At 44.6% G+C, this 25,176-nt stretch overlaps 1 protein-coding gene across 1 annotated transcript in view; it reads right to left on the bottom strand.

The window, feature by feature from the left end:
- LSAMP (limbic system associated membrane protein) overlaps window positions 1-23,528 on the bottom strand; it is a 991,105-nt gene extending 967,577 nt beyond the window's left edge. The window contains exon 1 of the mRNA XM_065675649.1: window positions 23,155-23,528. Within this exon, the coding sequence (XP_065531721.1) occupies window positions 23,155-23,221 (67 nt within the window). The 5' untranslated portion in view covers window positions 23,222-23,528. The remainder of the gene's footprint in view (window positions 1-23,154) is intronic.
- Between the last annotated feature and the right edge of the window lie 1,648 nt (window positions 23,529-25,176).

Raw genomic sequence — 25,176 nt, 5'->3', positions numbered from 1 at the left:
TGTCAGGTTTCATTTTGCCTTCTCAGCTCTTTAAATACACAACAAAACAACCAATGAGACCATCAACAGAACAAACACTCGGAAGATGGGAGATGCCAAAAAAACTGAAGTAGAACTGAAAACCTCCTCACCTGTGAATTGTGGAAAGAAAAAGTTCAAGCCCACAGCAGGGGAGTTTCCACCCAAACCATTCTGTGATTCTATGATTCTGCTGAGGTTGCAGCAGGGTTTTTTGTACTTGTATTTTAGTGGCTCTTGTATTCCAGGTGACATTCCTCCAGCTGACAGTGGCATCTGAACAATGCCTGGACCTTTCAAGCTGAGGTTCTACTGTTAAGCACTGAAAAAGTGCCTGTTAGTGTTCAAGAAAACATTGGTTTTCTCATGAAAGCAAAACCAAAATTACATGCTCTCATTACCCTCTGACATACTGTTCATGATGTGTATAAAAACTTACTCTGCTATTTCTAGCAAACACAACAGAGACCGTGCAGATTTAAATACTTAGACAAGTGTTGTGCATTGCATTAAGGAAACTCAGAACTATGGTACGAGAAATATAAAGGCAATTCTTAGCTGAATACAGCTCTCCTCCATTAATGCAATCCTGGCTGTCAGTACCAATGGTCTTCCTAACTCCTGGCCAGGATTAACTAGTCACCGAATTAGGAGCTCATTGCAGCTCTACCTAAAAAGGTAGAGTTGAAAGGAAGGTGGGTCAATTCATAGAAAAAGCTTCTTCATCATGCAAGAGTGGGTTGAATAAGAACAGAATCCATTTATCAACAGTACCTTAAAACTGCAGGGCTCCAAAGGCTTATTTCATTTCAAATCATGGCTTGCCTGTTCTACTGTGACTTCATGAAAAGCTCTCTGCAATACAAAGGGATCTCTGGGCTTGGCTTTCCTCTTCCCAACCCTCCAACTGTTCTTCTCACATTCTGTCAGCTCAGCCACACTGCACAGCAGTGAGAGTCCCATCCTTACTGTCTGCCTATAAGACCCAGTGTGCAGCTAAGAAGGTCAGGAGATAATCTTCAGCAATGGAGGACACCAGGTCTCAGTAAGGCTTCCAAAATGATGGCTATCAAATGGGCTTTCTTGTCTTAATATTGGAAAGAGTAAAAGGTTTATTCTGCAGCTGTAAGACCAAGGTTTCCTCTAAGAGAAGAGTACTCAAAGAGGAGAATGTGGGCATACAAATTCACAGCCTCATACAGGGAGGATCTTCATAGCCACACACAGCAGCCCAGCGCTGGTGCTGACAACAACAAATCTCAGGTTGGATTCTACAGGCAGTTCATGATGGGTTTCTGTGGGGAAATTACTTCTCCTTCCTGTGTTTCCATTTCACTGTGGGGAAGAGTTAAGTCTCCATAAAAAGAGAGGAAAGGAAAAATAGAAAAGTACAACCCTTCCCACATTATACCAATTAAGTAAAAATATGTCCTAAAAATAGACTTTCACTACCCTTCTGTACTAGTTACACAGGGGATTCAGAGGAGGAAAAAGGAGAAAGCATGAAAGGATGAAACTCCCACTGCGTTTCGGAGTGTTAAAATGGATAGTTAAAGCAACTTTCACATATGCTCAGCACAATGTCCAGGAATGCCAAGAGAACCTTTGCTCTCTTCTTAGGAAAATAACACACTGAACTTTTACTACAGATCCCACTTTCAGCCAGCATTGAAGTGGCTTTGATTCGATTTAGCTTAATTCGCTTTAAAGGAAAATTAAATGAAATCAAATGAAGGCCGTTTTGAATTCCAAACGAGTGTGTGTGCACGCATCAGTTTTATACAGTTTACATAATCCACTTGAAACCCACCTTGTTACTTAATTCAGATCAACTTTCCCCCTGTGCTCCTGCTTAGACAAGCCCTTAGAGATAACATTATCCATCCTCAAGGAACAGCTGATTTCATTATTGACACCTAACTCTAGAGACAGATACTCAGGAAGGGACAATGTAGTTGCGCACAATTTAAATGTCTGTCACAGACAGAACAATGCTCTGTATACAGCTACAGTAGTAATTAATATACTGGGGGTTGTTGTTCCATTAGTCACTAATTACACAGTAGACCAAGAATACAGAAGCCTTGTTCCTAGCAAAGAAACCACAGCTCCAGGACTACTGAATTGATAATTGAGCCTGCTTTTTGTTCCCCTAGGATAACTCTGTACCTTTGCCATCATTTAGCTGAAAACACCACAGATTATACAGATCCAGAGGCAAGGGCTCTGTCTTGCAGACCACTGTTCAAGAACTTCTGAATTATGGCATTTGCATGAGGCAAGTCAAGGTGAGTTCAGTGACTGAACAGAATTGCTTCCAGTCTTTGTCACAACATATAAGAAGAATAGTTTGTCACTGAAGTTTTTTGCTTCCTCTTACAAAATCCAGGAGAAGCATGGCAACCTTGCTCCTACATCTTCTCATCAGTTTATGGCAAACACAAGACAACGTCAGCTTCGGCTGAGGGTTGTTTTAAAGGATCCTTGTTTTTGCCAAAATACCTTGCAAAAGTTAAAAAAAGGTAAGAAGTGAGGGAAGAGAGAATGGAGCATAATAGACCTTTTACAATGATGTTGCAATAAACTCCAATGCATTTGGGAAGCCACAGAAGCAACCCTGGTCAGCCAAGAAAAGGGCATCAATGGGCTCGAATCCACAGCTTTCCTTATGATCTTCTCCCCATGTTCTTTTTCTCCACTGCTCACTGAATGCCCTCAACTTCAGGAGTGCATCATGATGTGTGCTGTCCTATGACCCAGCCAATCCACAGCCCCAGCACTGGTGCAGGCTGTAAATGTTTGAGGAAAGCCATACAGGAAAGGTACAACCATGCTCATTTTGGTCTTCTGTCACCAAGAAGAGAAGCAACCATCCATCTTGCTGTTCTCCTGGCCATAGCAAGTTAGAACAGAAAGGTGATTGTCTCACCTTTCCCCCCACCAAAGCAAGGACCCAGGGCTTGAAGACCTTCGGAAAATGCCAGTTTACAGAAGAGGCAATATCCAATCAGCTTTTCTAATAAGCATTTAGCGGAAACTTCTTGCCTTTCACCAATGACAGATCTCTCCAGGGATCTGTGATTAGGGCAAGCTCCCTCCTGATATGGGAAAAGGAATGGACACAGTGCTCAAGACAGCATTACACTTTTTTTAATGAAAGCTTACACCTCCAGAAGTTGCTCACTGGAACAAGTCAATGAACCATTTTGATCTCATTACTTGGAATCCTAACTTTCAAAATTAAAGCCTAGTCAACTCATCTGTGGCCTGTGTTGGCCTCAAGTCAATGATTCCAGGAAAACAAAATGCATGTCCTTCCCTCCCTTTTTCTTTGTTATAACTATAAATAGAAGAGGAAAAGAGATTCTTTTAGCTTTCATCAATGCTTTTATAGTTAAAAACTGTATACACCATATCCACTTTTTACACTTAAAAGTCAGGCAAATAGCATCCAGTTGACTTCAATACAAAAATGCTAAGTCATCCCAAGAACTGACCAGTTCTTTACTGTCTATGATGAGGATCAAGGAGCAAAGATTAGCCTCATAATGAAAATTCAATTGCATCTGTAACTATTCACAGACTACCACTCTGCTCCACAAGGTACAAGTGGAGATAATTGACAAGATGGATTGAATGATCCAATAGGTTTAACTTCTGCAAGATTTTATTGCAAAGACTTTGTCTCAGCTTAAGTCAGTAGAGTACCACGTTTATCCATGGAGCTTGAGAAATGCTGAAAAGAGAGCCTGGATCAGCTAAATTTCCATTCTAGGAAGACACGTTTATACCAAACAATAATAGAAAGGCAGAAAAAAGATTGGGACCCATCACACAGGGAGCATCTTTTATGCATGGGGATGGATGGGCCTAGAACTTCCTTTGTCTTCATTTTCATTGCACAGACAGGTAAGAGAAGGCATAAACTGATTAATGGACTGACTTAAAGAAAGCCTGTGGCAAAGGCAGGAATTAAGCCCAGCTCCCCCGAGGATCAGCCCAGTATCTTAACAAACCCATATCTTTCCATTCTGAAATACTGTGGCTTTCCTTTATAATTAAACAGCATGGATTTAAGGGGGTTGATTTTAACTGTCATTGTACTCAAAGAGCTTGCACTGGTCAAGTGGGGAGAAATTGCTTTGCCAACCTAAAAAGGCTTTTCCTTTACTTAATTCCAGGCTTCTAAGCTTTCAGAAATAGAAAATATTGCATAAGCAACAGTACTGAACAATTCTGAAGGCATACTGAAAGAGCTTTTTATACTCTCCCATTTTAATAGCTCGTCCTTTTGCTCTAGATAGTATACGGTTACAGAATAATATGTATGGGTTTAATGTCTGATATGATAATATCAAAGGCAAAGATATTGAAAATTCAATTAAAATATAGTTTAGGATATTGGCTTATTTTAATTTCCAGTCTCCTGTCTCCCATTCACCCCCTTTGCATCCAGGAGCTCTTCCCAAGATCTGAAGCTAGAAGTTGCACACTGAATCTTTTCTCCTGTAACTCTTTGTACTTCTTCAGCATCTGACTATCTAAAACCTCATCTTAAAATTCTCCAAAATCCCTATGCACCTTTAACAGAAGAGAACACTGAAGTGTTGGGACAGGAATAGTTCCGATTGAGGACAAAATTAGATAGGGACCCCAAAGCCTTGTCTCTTTGCATTAAGCCCTGGGTCACTTATGCTCACTAAAGCTATTTTAAACTGTGGTTGCCTTTTCTGAGCAGGCTCCGAGATGGAACATAAATTATGTCACCACAGCAAAGCAACTCCCTCCTCTGCTGTTCCCAGTTACCTTCGACTGACACAGCTTTTGCCATCATTTATGTTCCTCTTGCTTGTCTGATCAATGAAATTCACTCACCGTCACTGCATTGCCTTACCTGGTACAAAGGAAAGAGAATCACAGAATGTTTTAGGTTGGAAGGGACCTTAAAGCTCATCCAGTTCCAACCCCCTGCCACAGGCAGGGACACCTTCCACTAGAGCAGGTTGCTCAAAGTCCTGAAGGAATCCGATTAGAGAAGCAACACTAATTTCAAGAGGCAAACAATGAACCAGTCTTCCAGGCTCCAAAGAGTTTTTCCTGATCCTAAAATATATGGGAGAGCACACCACAGGGTTGGTTGCTTTGGTTCCCTGCTAAATTCAAGTGTCAAGCATCACTGCACATAACAAGACCTCTTCCAGACAAGCACTGTTAGGACAGAAGAGGGATCCTTGTTCTATTTTCTCTCACAGAGAGTGCCCAAGAAAACCTGCTCCTGGAAACTGAACATGAATTGGCTTGAGTCAGGTTTGAGAGAATAGATACCCAAAGAGTTTATGCGACCTGCCTGAATCTTACCCTGACTACAGTAATGGCAGTTGTTGTCCTTGTCATATGAAATATCATCACTAACCTACTTGCTTCTGAAAAGCCTCCAACATCCCAAATTTTATTGTAATAAATTGCATAGCTAAAACATTATACATTTGATACCCCTTTACTTTAAAGGGACCAGGCAGTTTCTATAATAAGAGGGAAATAGCTCACCAAGTTCCAGGACATTTCATAATCAAACCTACCTGTGTGTAGCTCACAGAGATGTGAAGACTTGGGTAAAGCACCATGGTCACCAGTCCTTAGTAAACTGACAAATGAGCTCTTCAAGGCATAAGAGTCCCAACCCTATTTCTCGCTTTTCTGTGCCCCATACAAACACCTGAACAAAAGCTGATTGCATCCCTGTTTTATAGAGGGAGGAAAACAAAGTAAAGCAATTTTCATAATTAAGCAACGGAAGAGATTAAGCAAAAACAGTACACCAGTCCTCAGCTCAGCACATAGTTCAATCTTTCAGCATTGCTTGTAAAAAAAGACCATTAGTCCCTGCATTTGAGACCATATGGGTTAAAGTGCATTTAGGGAGCCACCCATCTAGAAACAGGTGAGATATTTCTACCCTTCTGGTTCCTATAAACCCCCTTGCACATCACCACCAATATTCACCTTTTTCAGCAACTGCCCTCATAGAATCATAGAATAGTTAGGGTTGGAAAGGACCTTAAGATCATCTAGTTCCAACCCCCTGCCATGGGCAGGGACACCTCACACCAAACCATCTCACACAAAGCTTCATCCAACCTGGCCTTGAACACTGCCAGGGATGGAGCATTCACAACCTCCCTGGGCAACCGATTCCAGTGCCTCACCACCCTAACAGGAAAGAATTTCTTCTTTTTGTCCAATCTAAACTTCCCCTGTTTAAGTTTTAACCCGTTACCCCTTGTCCTGTCACTACAGTCCCTGATGAAGAGTCCCTCCCCAGCATCCCTGTAGGCCCCCTTCAGGTACTGGAAGGCTGCTATGAGGTCCCCACGCAGCCTTCTCTTCTCCAGGCTGAACAGCCCCAACTTTCTCAGCCTGTCTTCATACGGGAGGTGCTCCAGTCCCCTCATCATCCTCATGGCCTCCTCTGGACTTGTTCCAACAGTTCCATGTCCTTTTTATGTTGAGGACACCAGAACTGCACACAATACTCCAGGTGAGGTCTCACAAGAGCAGAGTAGAGGGGCAGGATCACCTCCTTCGACCTGCTGGTCACACTCCTTTTGATGTGGCCCAGGATACAGTTGGCTTTCTGGGCTGCGAGTGCACACTGCTGGCTCATGTTCATTTTTTCATCAACCAACACCCCCAAGTCCTCCGCAGGGCTGCTCATACTGTTTGTGGGTTAGTATCTCCAAGAGCTGACTCTTGCTAACTATGTCAGAGATCTGGCTTATACCCAACTAGAATGGAGGTCTTGGCCAAGGTGTACATGCAGTGCCTGCACACCAGCTGAAGTAAAGATGCATGTCTCTACCATAGGGAGGTGAAGGACATGAATGGGAGCTTCCTTCTCCAGTGATGCTGTCTTGCAGCACACATTTTGAAGCTTTCCTGCACTGGGAGGCAAGTAGGAGCAAGTGGAAAAGTTGGCATATTAATAAAGGACAACAGCAGGAAAAATCCACTGTAGATTCTTCCCCTTTCAAGGTGATGCCTGTTTTTGCCAGCTCTCAAGACATGTTCTTTCTAGAAAGGCTAGCTGCATGTGCCCTGCTTCCCACATTTGACTGTGGATTTAAATATGCAGGCATTGCTGCTAGGTGAGTGCCATTTGAATTGACAAACTGGGATTTCTGCTGCGTGCTTCACACTTAATGCAACCCTGCCTAGGCTTTGAAGGCAACGGCTTGTTGCCTTGGGGTCTGAAACTAACAAAGCCGAGCAGAACAAGCCCAGGGCTCCCATCGGATTGCTCGATCAAAGACAATATTAAACAGCACTGTTTTTATAACTACTATTCTGGGGCACTTGGATAGCAAGACAAAGGAGATGAAGTTAATTTTTGTTATCATAGCCTGGTGCAGCTGCAAGGGCCCTGGGAGAAGCCATCTTCTCTTTATGGCATTATGCAGCCTGTGCATTTGCAGGAGCTCCCATTAAGAAAACAGGGCTTAAAGGCTTGTCAGATGCACTCCTGCCTGTTCCCCTCTTCCCCACACCACTATCAAATGCATCCCTGTTCCCTCCTCCGGCCATCTTCCACACATTTCATTACAGACACTGGGGAGCCATGACCATTTCCTTGCACCTCACACTCTCTGCCTCACCTTTCCTGTCACTCATGCTGCCCATTTCAATGCCCAAGGAGACTCAAACAAGGGAAGTCCTGCACTTGGGACAGGAGCATTGTACAAGGGGATCAAACAGAGAACAAGCTCTCCAGGCTGTCCTCTACCGCACACCTGGCTTGTTACCTTAGATAAGTATTTTAGCCATTGGTTTGTATATGGTCAACTGGGACAATGCATCATATTTTTTTGTGCCCTTAGATGTGGTGGAAATTACTAATCAGTATTTCAGGAGGAAGTGGAAGCTATCTCCTGATAAGAAGCACTACCTGGTGTATTTGAGGCAATTTTAAGATACCTCACTTAAAAGCCATCACAGCACGGCCAGCAGATCATCTTCAGAATGGACGGTTGTCTGCAGCAGTCCTGTTTCAGGATTGCCTTACGTACCTTGAACTGTGCTTTTCCTCCTCACTTTTTATCCGTAGTTGAGCGTAGACATCCCTTATGGAAGGGCAGGAGTGTGGTAAAGGAGGAAAGGGCTCCAGAGAGCGTTACTTAAAGTCTCCCTCTTCAACACCACATGTTATATCTCTGCAGTCAGTCAGACAAAACCCAGTGTTTACCAAACTGAGGATAGGGCATGGAAACAGGGCCCCGCCTGGGATAAGCAGGCAACTGCAGGAACTCATTTGCACCAGTGGACAGAACATCTCATTTTCATCCTCTCAAACTGGGAGCTCACCTTGGGTCTTTGACATCTAGGAAGATGTTCCCAAAAACCGAACTACTCCTATACAGGAAGCACTCTGTGCTAATAACTAATACTGGATTTCACAAACTGGTTCTTCAGGTTCCCTGATAAATACATTAAAATACAGATAAGTTTGACTGGTAAATTTCTGCATAGATCCAACACTGATGCACACGAAATGAACAGAAGTACAACATCAGGCTCAAAAGGGGTACTTATGTCCAGCTATATGCTGATACCTTGCATATCTTCCTGATATCAGAGTTCTGCTACTAAGTGGTCAGTACAGATCTCCAACAATTTCAGAATAAAATTGTCCATTCTAACTGCTGAAGGCATAAAAAGAGCTGTTCTTAACCCAGAAGTAGCCAGTCTTCAGTTTTAAAGCAAACCTCCTAGATGTAAATTGCTGCATTATTTAAGTTTATTGAACATCTAACACCAGGAAATGTGCAATTCATGAAATTTTCAGTGAAAATGTACAAATGAGACTTCTGATTCATTTTAAATATGTGAAATTATCAAAGTTTCATGCAGTGTCGACTTTGGCCATAGACAGAAGTTAATTGAAAGTGCAGTTCTAGCCTTTAAGAGAGTCCCTATGAAAGTGGCAACTTGTGTTTTATTGTCTTAGTCATTTGCAACTCAAAGATGCCCAAGTTTGTACATGGAAATGTGTTTCTTCTAGCTGCCAGCCTGCGCTGCATTATTGAATCTGAGAATCCAAGTAGATGCTTTGCTTCTTGCACGTGTATCACCAGTTCTGTAGATTCTACAAGCTAAATAACATGCCAGGTTATCCAGATGTGACCCCTAAGCCCTAGATTGGGCCCCATAAGAACTTTGCTATCATCATGGGGAGGACTAGATATGCTCTATTTGGAGTACCATCAACAAAAGGAGCAAGCTGGACAGAACAAACTATGTTTTACAGTGCCAACCAAAAAAGGAGGGTAAAGTATCCTCACTCAGGAGGGCAGAATGATCAAAAGGCACATGCATTACATCTCATTCCGCTTTTTATTCCACTCATGAAAATATACTGGCTTAGAATTTGTTTATCCTCAAGTTGGAATAGGTAATGCAAAGGAAAACCAAATCCAACAACACATCTTCAACCTCGTAGAGAAAGACAATGTAAAACCAGCCTAAAGCTTCTACTCTCTGAAATCAGATTAGGGACTCCACATTTGGTCTACCTAAACTAGACAAATAGCTCTTAGAGCTATTTTCTTTTCTTCCTTGTTTTTCTACACAAAAACCTACCCAAAAGCAAAAATCCCTCAAGAAGTGTTAGGCAAACTCCTACCCCACAGCAGCAAATAAGGCCACAGACCAGAACGTTAACTCCAATGCAGAATTGATGGTTTCTATCAAACATTAGGTCATACCATCTCAGTATGACCCTAGTGCAGGAGGTAGACATTGTAGAAGCTGCTGAGCTACTCTGCTACAAGCACATCTTTGGTCCCTTGTTTTGGTCACAAAACTGCAGCAACAGGAAACAAACCGGGATATTTGGTTGTAGCCTAATTCAGCTGAATAAAAGACCCATACTTCCCCCTTCCTTGCAGCTCCAGTGAGCCAATATCAGGAGCAAAAGGGAATTTGTCACACTGCCTGGATGCTGCAGGGCAGGCACTGCACCAACCATTTTAGAAATGCAACAGAGCTGCCTGCTTCCAAACCTGCCAAGGGCAATACACAGGGATCTGGTCAGGAATTTGGAGCTCTGTTTTATGGCCACAGCACTATCTATTGGCTATCTAGGGACTCCTGGCTGCTGAAACACCCGCAAGGACTGCGTGCTGCTGCTGCCACCTCTGCTTACAGATCCAGCAATTCACTGTGACAAGTGGGGGGTCTCCCACAGCCTGCCCTTCAGCACAGCAAGCCAAAGCACAGAGACAAGGAGCTAGTGTGCCTTTGGCAGTATGAGGTTTTTCCCCTTTGTCTCCGTGGCAAGTGCAGACCTTTTTGCGCATCTTCTATCTAGCAACTAATGCATGCCCCACACTGAATATTGGAAGTCACAGAGCTCTAACTCGAGCACGTATGGTAGCTAAAAATATGATTTGGAGAGGAAAAAAAAATAAGAGACCTCTTCAAAGCAGATCAGAGCCCAGGGATTGATGTGTTTTCTCAACTGTGGGATAACCAGATTCCAGATCCTGCTGTGTTTTGGAGCAGAAACAACCTGGATGTCTTATATTGCACTGGCTTAGAATCACTCTCCGCTTCTTTCAGAAAGGCCATCCCAGTAGAGATAAATCCTCCCCTTTTTTCATTAAACATCCACATTGTTCCAAGAAGTTCCTGTTTTAGTGTATTTGAATGATCATTTTTATGTATGAACTCTGACTACTAACAGAAGTAGTTATTAATAGCATCAATCCACTTTTTTCCACCTTGTTCAAACATGTGAATAACAGTAAACCAAAAAAATCATTCATTCTTGTTTGAGAAGAGCCTCCTTTCATATCAAGATTGATATTTAATAATGCTACTGTTAGCTATCTAAACCAGGAATTTTAGGTAACAGATGTGTAGGTTATTCTACATTTTTACTTTGAAATGCTTAGATTTTTCTTCCAGAATTCAGCACATAGCAATACAGCCAGAAGTTTGCTGCCAACTGCCCTCTTCTTCATAGAATGTTGGGTCTCCATTTCAGAGATGCGGTTCATACAAGCCACAGGGCAACCCCACAGCTCTATCCTCTACAACCAGTTGCAGGAATCCATTCCAAGGCCTCCTGCAGCTGTGCCTGTGCACCAGTATCTAAAGAAGGTGCAGCACTGTGCTCCGACTCACCAGCTGGGTGCAAAGCTACAAGTGTTCTGCAGGGGTTAGAATGAGATTAGCAAAATCCCATGGAACAACGATTAAAAGGTGCTGTAACAAATCCATTTCTCCATGCAACAAACAATTACTAGACAAATTATCTCTCACCCCACTCTTCTCTCTGCAGCAAGCCAGGAGTGAGAACCCTCATCCTTTGGGCTCCAAACATACTGTCCAGCTTTTTTAAGCAATACTGGCTTTGACTAATGGCAGCAGCAGCAACTCTGTATGTCCCTCCACGAGTTATACCACTAGAGGGCACACAGATTGCCTAAATAATTCCCAGGAAATAGAAGGTCCATTGGTATTTGGGCCTGTATTTCAAGTTCTCCATCTTGATGAGCATGCATCCTGCCATCGAACAGCACCTTATCTCCTCACCTTTGGAGTCCCCAGTCTTTTCCCTTACTTCATCCTTTACTGATTTTCTTACATCTCCTAGTTTTCCCATTCTGGCATGAACGCAACCAGCTGATTCTACCTAAAGGAAAGTAGGAATTTCATATTTTGTCCAGGACTTACATATTTCTTAAAGAGGTGATTGTAACACCAAAAATAAGGAAGTTCAGTGTAGACAAAACAAGCCTACTGTGTTCCTTGTTTCTGTTTCAGAGCCAGAGCCCAACTGCACTCCCACTGCACCAAATCTGAGCAAACAAGCTCTCCCATTCTGCTAGCGAGCATTGGGTAAAGATGTCATTACTAACAGCCACCTTGCTGTTGTAGTCCTAAGTCCAAGCTAAGAAGCATCATTTTCCAACCAGAGCCAGCTGTATCTGCAACATGTTCCTTGGCACTGCTGGGCTGCTGAGACCCTAAAGCTGGCGCTGCACAGATTGGTAAGATCCAGCAACACTTACCAGTCTGGACTGCATGCAATGCAAAGTAATTCTCCTTGCTTCTTGCCCACGAAACAGATTGCGATTTGCATAGTCCTGTACCTGAGCTAATAAACTATGATGAACTCTCTCTCTGGATCTGCATCCATGGCGCAAACAATCTTTAGTTTGGTTAATCCCCATTATGTGTCCTGGCTCTTGCACTCAAACTGCAATATGTTTTGCCTCTGGAAGTCAATGGTGCCAGCCAGCACAGCAGCCACTGCAAAACTTGCTGTCAATTCAGCTTGTTTTCTTCCTCCCCCAAAAAAAGGGTTAAACTGAGCAGCCACTGCTACCCATTTAGCTTTCACTGTTCAGTCCTGTTGTGAACAAGAACAAACCAGCTGGCTGATTCCCACCCACCATTGATCAACCATGGTCTTCTACCATGTTGTTCCACCTCTGCCTCCCTTGTAGGATCAACTTGCTCATCTCCTACCACGGTGTTCCACCTCTACCTCCCTTGTAGGTCCAACTCCCTCCAGTTCACAGATGGCCCTGGGAGGGCTCAGGCCTTGTGCCATGCCATTAATGCTACAAGCTCAGCCACATCAGCTTCTGAGCCTGAAGGGACCAGTCCACTCTTCCACATTTTGAAAGTGTGGAAGATAAAGCTCAGGATATACTTGTGCTTGGCAATGGGAAACCCATCATAGCCTGGCACAGCTTATAAGACAAAGTTACAAATAGTAGGATTTCAACTTGTTGGGTGTCCAACAGACTGCCTTTGCCCACCTATGAGGCAAATCTGGATGAACACCTCACTAAAAGAAAGAGCAAAAAAGTCTGAGTTAAGTATTTGATAACCAGGACTTCATTTCTTAATACAGCAGAATACTTCCTTGCGAGTCTGTCTTGTGCCAGTATCTGTGTCACACCAGAAGTAATACAAGGGAAGAAAGAAAAATGCTTTAAAGAATATGGTTCTTTGTCAGACTGAAAGTATTAGCTGTGATTCAGAAATTAATGACAGCATAAAAATCTATTAAGGCATCTAGACTGTCTCTCAAGGGACCTTTTCAAGCTTGTAGAGCATGGATTATTCTCCAGGGCTCTGCCCAACCAAACTTCAGATATCCCAAATGACAGCAATTCCACCACAGTTCTTAACAAAGCTATTTCACCACCTAATCTCTTTCTTCCATTAAGTATTCTTTTCTCCTGCCAGTTTTTCCGTCTTCTCTTCTCCAATTTTCCTACCATGAGAGACACTTCTAGCTCTGAGTCCACACTCGACAATTCTTCACTCCTTCCCAGTATGCCTAGATCATTAGCATAGCTCCTCTCTAGTCATTTAGCCAAAGCAGCTATATATTTAGCTCTCACAAGCATTCCTCATAAGTCAGTCCCTCCAGCCCCTTAATCATTCTCCTTGCAATCCTCTGAATTCCCTCTAATTTTGTTTACATCTTTCTGGAATTGAAGTGCCCGGAACCAAAGCGCTGTAAACAACAACAGCTCGTTATCTGGCTAGACTGTAATTCCGGTGATCGCAGCACCGGCCCCGCACATGCCATGCACACACAGATACATGCACATGCTCATCCTCTGGCTCAGACACAGCATCACTACGGGATGTGAGCCCTGCCCAATGATATTCCATCCTCTTCAGTGAGATCAGCTAGGCCTCTTTGAAGGAAATCCAGTTCCAAACAAAAGCAGGGGTAGGTCTTCTACTTTAGCCTCAAGCTGCACCAGGGGAGGTTTAGATGGAGACTAAGAACAATTCATTCCCCAAAAGGCATTGGAACAGGCTGCCCAGGGCAGTGCTGGAGTCACTGACCCTGGAAGTGTTCACAAACCATGTAGATGAGGCTCTCAGTGACATGGGTTAGTGAAGGCCTCGGCAGCCCTGGGGTAACGGTTGGACTTGATGGTCTTAAACGTCTACTCCAACCAAGCTGGTTCTAAGATTCTATAATTCCGCAGTGCCCTTACAGCTCTGGTTTAAATGAGTCTTCTTGTATATTTGCTCCATTGTTTTTCCAGCTATACAATTCCCAGTCTGCCCAGGAACAGTCACAAGCCAAACTGAACAAATATACACGCTACCCAACACATGATCCACAGCATAACATAAACCCCTCCCACATGATGCAAACTCCTCAGGTTCCAGTCCCATCAAGCAGTGGCAGATCCCATCAAAAAAAAGGGCCACTCTCACTTAGGATTTCCCTGAGCATTTCCCCTCAGGGAAACTGCAGCTAACTCTTGGTTGAAAGAGCCAGGACTACCACACTCTTCAGTAGTAGCTGCATTGAAACCCCTTTCCCAAAGAGACTTCAGCAGAAGGTCAAACCTAAAACCCCAGGGAAATAAACCGGATGATATATCCCTGATGATGTTCTTTCAGCCGCCTGCAGACATAAAACAGGCACCAGCTACCGGCTGCACTCAGGTTATATATTTTTAAGTTTCTTTGTCACACCTATAAGGGCGACAATTTTCGGAACATTTCTTGTTTTAGATGATAGTTGAGTCTTTGATGTAATCTTATGACAGAAGATAGCACATCGCAGAAAAGCCTTTAAGCACTTGTGCCTTAATCTGCTCTTGAAACTTGAGTTGGAATTTTTCCAGCAAAAGCACCCTTTTTCCTCATTAGAAAAATGTCAATTCAGTGAGGCAGAAACACCCTGCAACACTCAATGGTTTGCTTCAACAAACTCCTGTAGAAAAGATTTAGGCAGGGTTCTGCAAGAAACCCGCGGGTGCTCTACACAAAGGGTTCTTCTAGATAAAAGTCCTACTAAGTCTCTCCCTGTAACGATTTCAAAGCCTCTTGTCACATAGCATCCCCAGGTTTGCATGAACCTCAGAGCTGGCACTTTAAGGATCCCTGGTACACAGTGAAGAAAGCAGAGGCTTGAATTCTCCTGTCTTCCCAGTACATTTCACATCCCTGTTACACCTTAGCAGCTCAAGCAATGCTTCAGCACCAGGGGCATTTTAGGATGTCTTGTTTCTCTTTCTGTACTGAGGTTGTTGTGGGCAGCAGGAAGAGGGAGAGAAAGAGACCAGAAACTCTTCAGATTGACCAGGGGGATGAGCAGAGCCTAGAAACAGAGGTCTTGTGAGGTCCCTTGAAGCCTCAAGAAAAGCTTGCTGCTACAAAGCTTAACATCAGGGCAGACAGAGCAAGGCCAGCCAGAATGGCCTTTCCTCTGGGCACACAGCAGACCAGAAGAGAAGGAAGACCCTGTGCTGCTGACCTTAGCTCTAGGCCCCTCTGGGGCAATGCCACAGCTCATTTACCTCATGCTGCAGCAGCCTGAGGTTTTTTTATTAGCAGCCCAATCTGCTGCAGCTCTGTGGCTGTTCATAGTACACAAACCAGTCACCAGTTGGCACCTAGGCTACATGGAAATGAAGGAGAGGTTCTGCATCCTCACTTTAGCTCTCACAGTTTCCTACCTTTGCTCTCTTAGCAGGCCTAGACTACAGGCAGCTCTTACACCACTGGAGTTAGTACGAGTAAGATTCTTTTAGTTTGAAGCACTGAGAAATCACTGTTAGTAAAGGCCCCAACCCTGAAGCAGCCCAAAGACTGCTTCAAATAGTTTCCTTCCCTCTACAGAAAGCCTAGAAGTGCAGAACATCTCACAGGTCCATCCTGATTTTTCTCAGCTGCCTAAACCCAAGACTTGACAGAGCACATCTATGCTGGTGAGAATCTGTGCTCTTGAGGTAGTTAAATCAACAAGGCTGTGTTAACACAGGTACAGCCAAAGCAGACTTACTGGTTCAGGTTGCATCCGGCCCAGAGATCCTTTGCTTATATGGCACACAGTAGCATAGCTACATAAGAAAGGTTGGCTCAGTCAGGTTGTACTATTTTTGAATACATGGTCTAATTAAAACAGTGCAACTTGTGCATGTAAGAAAGCCTCATTTTATCCTCTTCTTTCTTCTGTCCCCAGAAACTCTCCCATGAGAGTGCAAAAGTCAAGCATGTCCTTTCCACTCTTGACACTGTATTTCATGCCCAGTGACTGAAATACGGCTAAACTGCCACCTTACACTGAGGCTATCACAGAAAGGTAAGGAGGGGTAACCAAGACAATTCTGTTTCATTGGTACAATCACTTGTCATGTCAAGATAGGATGCAAATCTGCTGTGTATAATGATCATTCCAAAAGCTTACACAGCTAAGCAGATATTCCTATCAGTAATCATGGTGCATTCACCTACTGAACTAACATTTCACAGCATCTCCCTTGCACAAAACAACTCTGAACTAGATCTGTTAACATGGTGCAAGGATCTTTACCACACCACTTAGGCATTCTCTGTCACATGCATACATTCAAACACATACACATGCGCATATATGTATATGCACATACACCTCTACCATCCTCTTCTGTACCCTACATGCATCTTCCCAAAAGCCAAATAAGAGTTACTCAAAGGTCTTTGGTCACACCTCCATGCACAGACCATGCATATAGGTATAAATAAAACTGGATGTTGTGATGCAAGTGATTCTATTATACAACAAAGTAGCTTTACAAGGCAAAGAGTAGATGCTCATGCAAACATATATCCACAGTGACACAAATCTAAACACATTTTCACATTAAAAAAAACCAAACAAACATAAAACCACAGAGATGGTCCTTGGAATAACCCCACACCTGCAAATCCCTCCTTTGTCAGGCACTTGAATATATATATATCTACACAGTCAAATTCACCAACATCCATATACAAGTGGAAATCAGGTAATGCAGTGCACAGGCTGCAAGGCTTAAGGTCAGAGAGACCCTTGTTCTCACTCTCGATGTCCCTTTGGGTCAACTGCTGAGGGCCAAGCACAGCCAAGCTCCATGCAGGTGCAGCAGCCAGAGGCCATGCAGAAGAATATTAATACTTATTGTTGTAGCAGGTTGTAAGGATTAATTGGTTCCAGTTTGCAACTCACTATCAATGTAAGTGCTAAGGGGCAGAGGGGAGGGAGCTGTGATTACACGCTTACATTGCGTACTCATATCCCAGTGGCTGCATGCTGATACGCTATTGATTTCCTGTTTGGAAAGCTCTACAGCTTTCTATTTGTCTCCTTCCTTACGCCCTTCCTCATCCCGCTGCTCATGACCTGCCTGCGACATGTTCGCCCTCCCAGTAGCCAAGAACACATCACCAGGAAAACGAGAATGCCATTCTTTTGGGGGGAGATATCTGCCAAACCTGAAAGATATGAAGAAACCTGCCTCCATAAGGTCACACAGAGGCAGACTCTAGGGAAGAGAGCAGGTTTCAAGAACAAGCCATCTTCCAAAGAGTTTCTTTTGGATTCTTTTTATAAGCCCGGAACCACAGAAGCACAGACTGTGAGTCCACAGCTCTGATCATACAGAGTGGGACTAGATGGTCTGTGATGTTCTGGATATTTTCATTCTATCCTGGGTAAAATGGCAACAGGAAGAGCACGTCAGCTGCCAAAGCCATTGCTCATTAAGCCTGAAGAGCACCCAAACCTATGTCACACACTTCTTTAAAGAAGAAATACTGAAGACGCAAATATTTCTGCTTCCTATAGGGACTGCAGACAGTAAAAGTCTGCATCCTCCCAGCAGCACCCTGCATGCAAGGGAGACAATCTTTCACAAAGCACATGTCCACATAATCAAAGGCACACATGGAAGGTTTTCCCAGCTCTTCCAAGATGCCTTTGTCTGGTACCATTGTGGATTTTACTCAGATCATTCAACCCTTTCACAATCTGTGTCAGCAAACAACCTTGGCTGATCTGCCACAAGAAAGCCCATCAGGTATTCAGATCTGTCCAGAAAAGGAGTTTTCCCTTACATTCACTCTTAATCACCCTTTGCCACCTGCTTTCACTTCACAGCATGCGGGTCAGTAAGCAGTGCTACACCTCCTCATCACCAGCACTGCCTCACCAGCCCCTCTAGGTAGCTGCACAGAGCTGCTGTTACATCACATCTGGACCTACACATTAGCACCCTGCTTCAACCCATTCTTAAGCACATCCCTTTTGCACAGGATTAATCAATTGAGGGAAGGGGACAGTCCCCACCACCAAGATAAGGGCCTTGGTGTACCCAAAAGCTTACAGGACACACAGCTAGCACACAATAATGATGCAGGCTTCCAAAGCATTGGTTCTGACATCAAACTAAGATGACAACAGCCATATTCCCCACCCTGGAATCCTAATCCTTGGAAGAAGCCCTATTGCTTACAGGTAAAAAGAGGTGGAAAGAATAACTCCTAAAGAACTCATCTCCTCCTCAAGCCACTAGCATATGCATGGGTGCTCATAGGCTGAGAAGGAGCACCCAGAAACATAGGGACCAGGCTGTTTGCTACAAGACTAGTGAGATCCTTGTATGAGAGGAGATCTCTGAGGCTAGAAGATAAAGCAAATTTCTACTTATCTTATTAAAGCCCTCTGAGTACTTAGCTGAGTGCTGAGATTTATAACAGCTAGGGGAAATGGGTCCTTACTGGTGTGGTAATTATTGACTCAAATGGTCTGCAAGCACTGGGGTAGGACCAGAAGAAACACTTGGGACATCTTTTTAATGCTCCCTGTCTGCAGATAAAAAGCCTTCTCTGGCTCTTCCCTTCCTCAAGCCTCCAAGAAAAGTGTTTTGTTGTAGGTATTGAACCTCTTCATCATTTAAGGGAATGCAAGGCAGCTGAGTGAGTTGTTACCTCATCAATACAGACCAGCCTGTGAGAGCTCCTGCCTTATTTGATAGAAAGAGTTGAAAACAGAGAGAAAAAGTATATTCCTGAGAGCAGGAAAAGTCTTTTTTTCCTCTAGTCAGCAATATCTAAGCATTATCCAGCTGCACCACAGTCCCCCCACACGGTTACCCCGGACACCACAATGTCACCGCTTGCACATACATACATTCCTGCTCCTCCCTCTGCTCTCCCCATCCATTACCCATTATCAGCACTGAAACACTTGGGTCCCTGCTTCCATCCATATAGATTGGACAAACCTCGCACATTAACAAACACATCATTTTTCACACCCGCATTGCCCCGTCACATTCTAGAACATGAGACTTTACAGATAACATTTGCTCTGTGTACCGACCTACTCCACTTACCCAAGTGCTTCTGTGATTTCCCGCATCAGACTTAGTCCCCGCTTGTGAACACCCTTGAGCAGCTCAAAAGATGCATTCTAAGTAAAAGCTACCAGAACTACACAAAACAATTCTGCATACCCTTTCTTAAGGCATCTCCTTCACTAAACTGGTTCTGAAGGTATTTTAATTTGGGTTGTTTTAAAGCACAAAGTCTCCTGCTATTAACCAATGAAGTGGGGTTGTAGGGGAGGTTTATTAAAACAAGCTGGGATCTTTTAGCTAATTGCTGAATTGAAGCAGCTGTTATTCTTCAAGGGAGTTTGTTTAGAAGAATTTTCAATGTAAGGGAATGCTGAAGAAAATGTTGTGTAATTTGTTTGCATTCACGTTTCAAATCAAATGCTCAGGGCGAGAATCAAAATTACTTTCCATATAGACAGCTAAGTTGGAATAATAGTAAGCAAAAGCAAAAATAGCAACACAAAATTCCTCTAAATTATAAAAATGCAATTGCTGATAGACCCAAATCTTTTGCTGCTCCCCATTATCTCCATACCCTCAGTTTTTGACCTGGGAGGAAAATAAGGAAAAGAAACATTGAGCTTTTGAGTCCAATTCAAGAGTCTGATCTTTATCAGAAGCTACGAGGCACGCCATTCGCAGGGATGAATCCATCCGAGGGGAAAGCTGCAGCATGCCACTAGAAAATCCCACCCACCAGCAGTGCTGGGGTGTGCAGGTACTTTTATTCCTCCAAACCTACAGGGCACGAAGGCTAGTGCACCAAACGGGAGGATCAACCTTGCTGCCTCTGAGCCACCTGCTTTGGAATGAGCACTGGAAGCGCAGCAGCGAGAATCCTGAAGCACGAAATTAAGGAAACAGGAAAAGGGATGAAAATCAGGACCAGGGAAGAAAAGAAAACGTTAAAAACCCTTTGCGCAGGACTCAGAGGCTTTAACCTAAGGGAAAGGGGGAAAGCCTGTCTCTGCGCCAAAGCTCCTGAGCGCAGGCAGGCGGGGGACAGGCAACCCATTGCACATCCCCTGGCAGAGACACTGGAGGAGGACGCAGCCTGTGTTGGCCACTTGGCACGGTGGAGCCTGTAGGTCTCCTGCCAGCCTCAGCTGTGCTTCCTCCCCTGCACTCCCATCGTGGGCTATTCAGCCTCGGCTCAGCCATGCCAACAGTGCTGGCATCGCTCCCCTTCACCCCCTCACTGGGAGAACAGAAAAAGACAAGGAGCTGCTTTTGCGTTCAGCGGTACACCCCCAAGCGGACAGCGAGGAAAAGGGGGAGCGAAGGCACGGACAAGTTTTGGGTAGCTTGCAGAGGTGCAGACTCAGCTGGCCGGCTCTGGAGGGATGCTCTCAGAAAGCACTTGGAAGCGATCCGACTGGGGTCACTGCCTGTCAGAGCCACTGCTGCAGTTTCCTAGGGTGAGAGCTCCACTGAATCGTGCTCAGCAGGGTTACAGAAGTGTTCAGTGTTTGTTACCACAGCTTTCAATGAATAACAATTCATCAGAAATAAGTGGTGTGGTTTTGTTGTTTTTCTTTTAAGGGCACAACATTTTCCTACCCCCTTTTAACTCCTTTGAATGTCTTTGGGCTTGCTTGTGAGGTGCCCTGCTCCTCCCATGCAGCCCCAATATCCCTGTTTCTACATCCTCTCACCCTCCGCACCACAGAAAGGAAATTACTGCTGGCTGTGAAGCTAGATTCAGCAGTGGATTGGGTCTGGTTTATTCTTCCAACCTCCCCATCCCATCCTAAAACCCAGGCAAGGCAACTGGATTGCCTCTGCCTTCTCAGAGGATACATGATACGACTGCCCTCAAAAGCCCTTCCCTGATGTCTCCAGAATCAGAATGGATGGGGCTGATGTAAGTATGGCAATAGTAACTTACTGAAAGAAGATAAAACCTGGAGCCTGGCATAAGATACAGTTACAAGAAATGACTAAACCAGCTCCTGACTGTGCTAGCACCGGGATGCTCTGGTCACAACTCGGGGAAGGCTTCCGACTTGGAAACACTGCATGGAGCAAGCATCATTGACTACAGGCTAGGAAACATGCATCAGTGAGAAAAACAGTGTTCAGAGTTGATGTGATTTGCCAGTGTCCATCTTCCTTGATAGGTCTGTGCCTGTTCCTCAAGAGCAGGGGGATGTTCACATGCTATGCAACTTCATTGCTGACATTAGCAGCTTATGTTACACAAGTAGTACTGGTTCTCTTCTCACCTCACATACATCAATGTGCTGGGAGAAAATCCTTCTCCCACGTCAGAAATAGCCACTTCACAGAGAGGAAGTCAGCTGGAAGGTGCTGGATTCACAATCAGGGAATGCAAGTTTGAGAGAAAATATGTGACAGTGAGAAGCATGTGTGTGCAAACCAGAGACAGGAGTGAGACCGTATGAAAAGGAACGCTTGGTAAATGTGAGAAGGTGATAAAAATAGAGGGGTTTCATAGTGAGTGCTTGCAGTAGTGGCAGGTAAGTATGAGGCTACAACAGAAAGCATGTGTGTGACAGGGGAGCATGCTGTACGGGAATTTGCTTAGTAGACACAAAATAGAAGAGGACAGTACACGCAAGACAGTGTGTAAAAGTAGGAGCTAGGGGGAAGCAAGGATGCTGTGACTGGGCATATCTACATGCATGGCACTCACGCACTAGCATGAACAAGAGTGAGAGAAAAGAGCTGTGTGTGTGGTGAAGACAGAGAGAGAATACCCTCCAAGGGTATCACTGCAAATGCAATACCATGAGGCACAGGGAAGGCCAGATAGAGTACATATATGTTCTTTATTTGTATATTCACCTCTGTATGTGTGTATGTGTAAGCATGCAGGCTTGCAAGGCTAGTGCAGCGGGATAAGCAAGGGATTTCTATATGCAAGTAACCACGAGCACTAGTGTGCAGGATGGAGAGGGAGCACAAGAAAAGGCTTGTAGGAGCCAGGGAGGGGAGAGAGGAAGAGAGGATGTGAGTGCAAGAGAGCAGACTGGCACTCCAGGAATCGCATGCGCTAGGGAGCTAGAACTGTATGTGCCAGAGTGAGTTTATTCATCTCCCTTGCTATATTCATGAATGTGTACGTGTATATGTGTGAAGGACCACTGGTGTGTGTGAGTGTGGCTCATGTCCAAGCTGTGATTTGGAGGGCTATGATTCTATGTACATGCGTGACGTATTTAGACATACAGCACGGGATGCATTAACCCTTAACTCCTGTTTACAGAAAGCACCTCGGAACCAGCTAGCATGCCTGTCATCACTTCAAACTAAATTCTGTACTCACACTTGGCTCTTCAAGCAAGAAACCCAGCTGGCAGTTCTCCACTGAACAAAACCCCGTACCCAACAAATTTTCTTCTCCCGTCTTTCCTCCATCACTCTCTTTTCCCCCCTCCCCGCGGTGGAAGGGAAGGACATACTGTTTTTACAGATACATGTAGAGGTTCCTCTAACCTCAGCCTCTCTGGGCAAAACCAAAATAGAAATAAAACAGAAGGAAAAAAAAAAAAAAACAAACCCAAAACAAAACAACAGAAGAAACTTAACACTGAATTCCTCAGGAAGGTGAAGAATCCAGGAGCATCGGTACTTGTGACCCAAAGTGCTGAGAAACAGTGCTGTGGGTGGAGGGGGTACCCACCTTCTTCACCCACCCCTCTTTGCAAATCTCACTGTGCCCCCCCAAACTCCCCCTTCTGCTAACGCATAAATACAGCAGGGAAGTCAGTCACATGCAGTGCCCTCTAACCATAGGATTCACCAGCAGTGATCTCTCCTTGGCTTATTTCCTGAGGGGGGGGGGGGGGGGGGGGAAGGTATAGAGAAGAAAGGGGGGAGAGGAAGCCCTAGCTTCCAGCTCCATGTTTCAGGCTATCTTCCGTCCATCAGCCTCAATTCAAGCAGAAGGGTTTGGGGAGATTGCAAGAAATAACTCATCACATACCTTGCAAGGAGAAGAGGGACAGGAAGAACCCCAGCACCCAGATACTGTGCAGCCAGTAGGTCCTCATGCTTTCTCACTCGCTCCGCTTCCTCTGCCTTTTTCTCCGTCTCTTCGCTTCTCTCACTCGATTTATCTTTTTTTCCTCTCCTTTCCCCCCCCTTCCCGAAGAAAATGGGATTCGTGTCTCCCTTCAGTCCCCCTGGGCTCTGCTTTACCAGCTCTGACAATCCAGTCGCAGCGAAAGCTGACCTAGGTGCCCAGATTCCCAAATAGCCTCGCACTCTCCCCTTCAAGTGCTGGAGAAAGGGGGGGCCAGGTTAGATGCTCGCCGTAGCCTGCGCTGGCTGTAAACACAGAGAATCTCTCTGTCTCTCTCCTGCAGCTCCAACTAAATGCGACTGTACTTAAACAAGCAATGCCTTATAGGACAGCGCTCAGAGCAGAAAAGATCCCACCTCTGCCACCTAGTGTTGCAAGCCAGCTCATTTGTTTTATTTATATATATATATATAAATATATATATATGTTATGCTATAGAAATATGGTTCCCTTATTCCTCTGCAAATGTATCTCTTGGATTACAGGTCTATAAGGTACGCTAGGCTCAGGAGTCCCTATGGCTTCCGCTGACACGGAGAGCTTATTCAGCAAAGGAATATCTCTCATTGCCACAGCAAGGAGAGCAGCGGGGCAGGTTTGGTTTCTCAGCAGAGTTCTGCTTGACAAATTCTGAAGCAAGGGTCTCTCTGATGCTGGTGTCACTGCTGGGCAGTACACAGGGGCCAGAGGGAGATTCAAATGCACTGATCCTAGTTACAGAGCTGCAAGGCCTCCAGGAAAAAATAGCAAGCATCGGGCTGCATCAGTCTTTGCTGGATCTCCCATGATTTCCCTGCAATTTCAGAAGGACCAAAAGGAACCCTTCTGTGTAGGAAATTAGCTTGCAAAGCCACTGTTTGCTCACAGAAGGCTTCTCCCACTACTCCTCTCCTTTCAAATACAGGTTCCTCCTACCATACGTAGCATGAACTATTTTTTTTCCAAGGAATAATTAGATCTTGTAGCTCTATTGCCCCCTAAAATCATTGCCTCTGGTGAGAGGAACAGCAGTAATGAAGTACTACTTAACATTCACGCTGGGCTTTTCATCAGTCACTCTCCAGGCATTTCACTAAGGGTGTCCTTTTGCAGCTGGGGACATGGAGGGAGTGCGACTGCACAACCCATGACGGGCCAGGCCCTGGGATGCAGTGTGACAGCCCAGTGCCCCCTCCTCAGGCCACATTGCCTCCTTTACTGTGGTCACCGCTGCCAAAGGGTACCAATCTCCAATTCACACATTGCAGGTGCTTAACACAAGGTGAGCTTGCATGGGTAGGAAAGGTGTGTGGGATTCTCATCACTAATGATGCTGATCCAGAAGTATTGCTCTAGAGCAAGCTGTTCATGCAAGCAGAACACACCAAGCCTGCTTCCCTATGGGTTCTTGTTTCCAAAATCCCTCCTTCATCCCGCTGTAATGAAAGCCAGATCTCATCATATCCCCTGTGACATCTCCTGTAGGAAAAAGAAACAGCATGCTATGGCTATCCTAGAAACACATGCTTCTTTCCTAGTGGACCAAAATGCACGTTGCAATGCAACACAAAATGCAGTCACCATTTGGCCTGGCTGGCTGCTGCCAGGTACCACCTGCGTTATTCATGCTTTTTCCCCTATGAAGGAATGGGGCATTACTAAATCACCAGGTTTGAAGAGACGTACCTACAGGAACAAATTACTTTTCAGCCTTCCACTCTCTTTTAAATGTGGTTGTAATTAGTTGCACTGAAAAATTATTGGAAGAACATATGGACAAAACAGATACACACGTACTATCAGCTAGGCTTCATTTCCCAAGGAAATCAAACTAAGAATATTAGAGTGGGTTAAAGTCGATTGACTCCAGTCAACTGGAAGAGCATGCTTCTTTTTCATGGTTTCCCTTTTAAAGGGTTCTCATCCTCTGACACTGTATTGGGT

This window comes from Lathamus discolor, chromosome 4 (assembly GCF_037157495.1).
Source record: "Lathamus discolor isolate bLatDis1 chromosome 4, bLatDis1.hap1, whole genome shotgun sequence".
In the NCBI taxonomy this organism is placed as follows: domain Eukaryota; kingdom Metazoa; phylum Chordata; class Aves; order Psittaciformes; family Psittacidae; genus Lathamus; species Lathamus discolor.
Note: the sequence above shows the minus strand (reverse complement) of the source record. Positions and strands in the feature narration are given on the sequence as shown.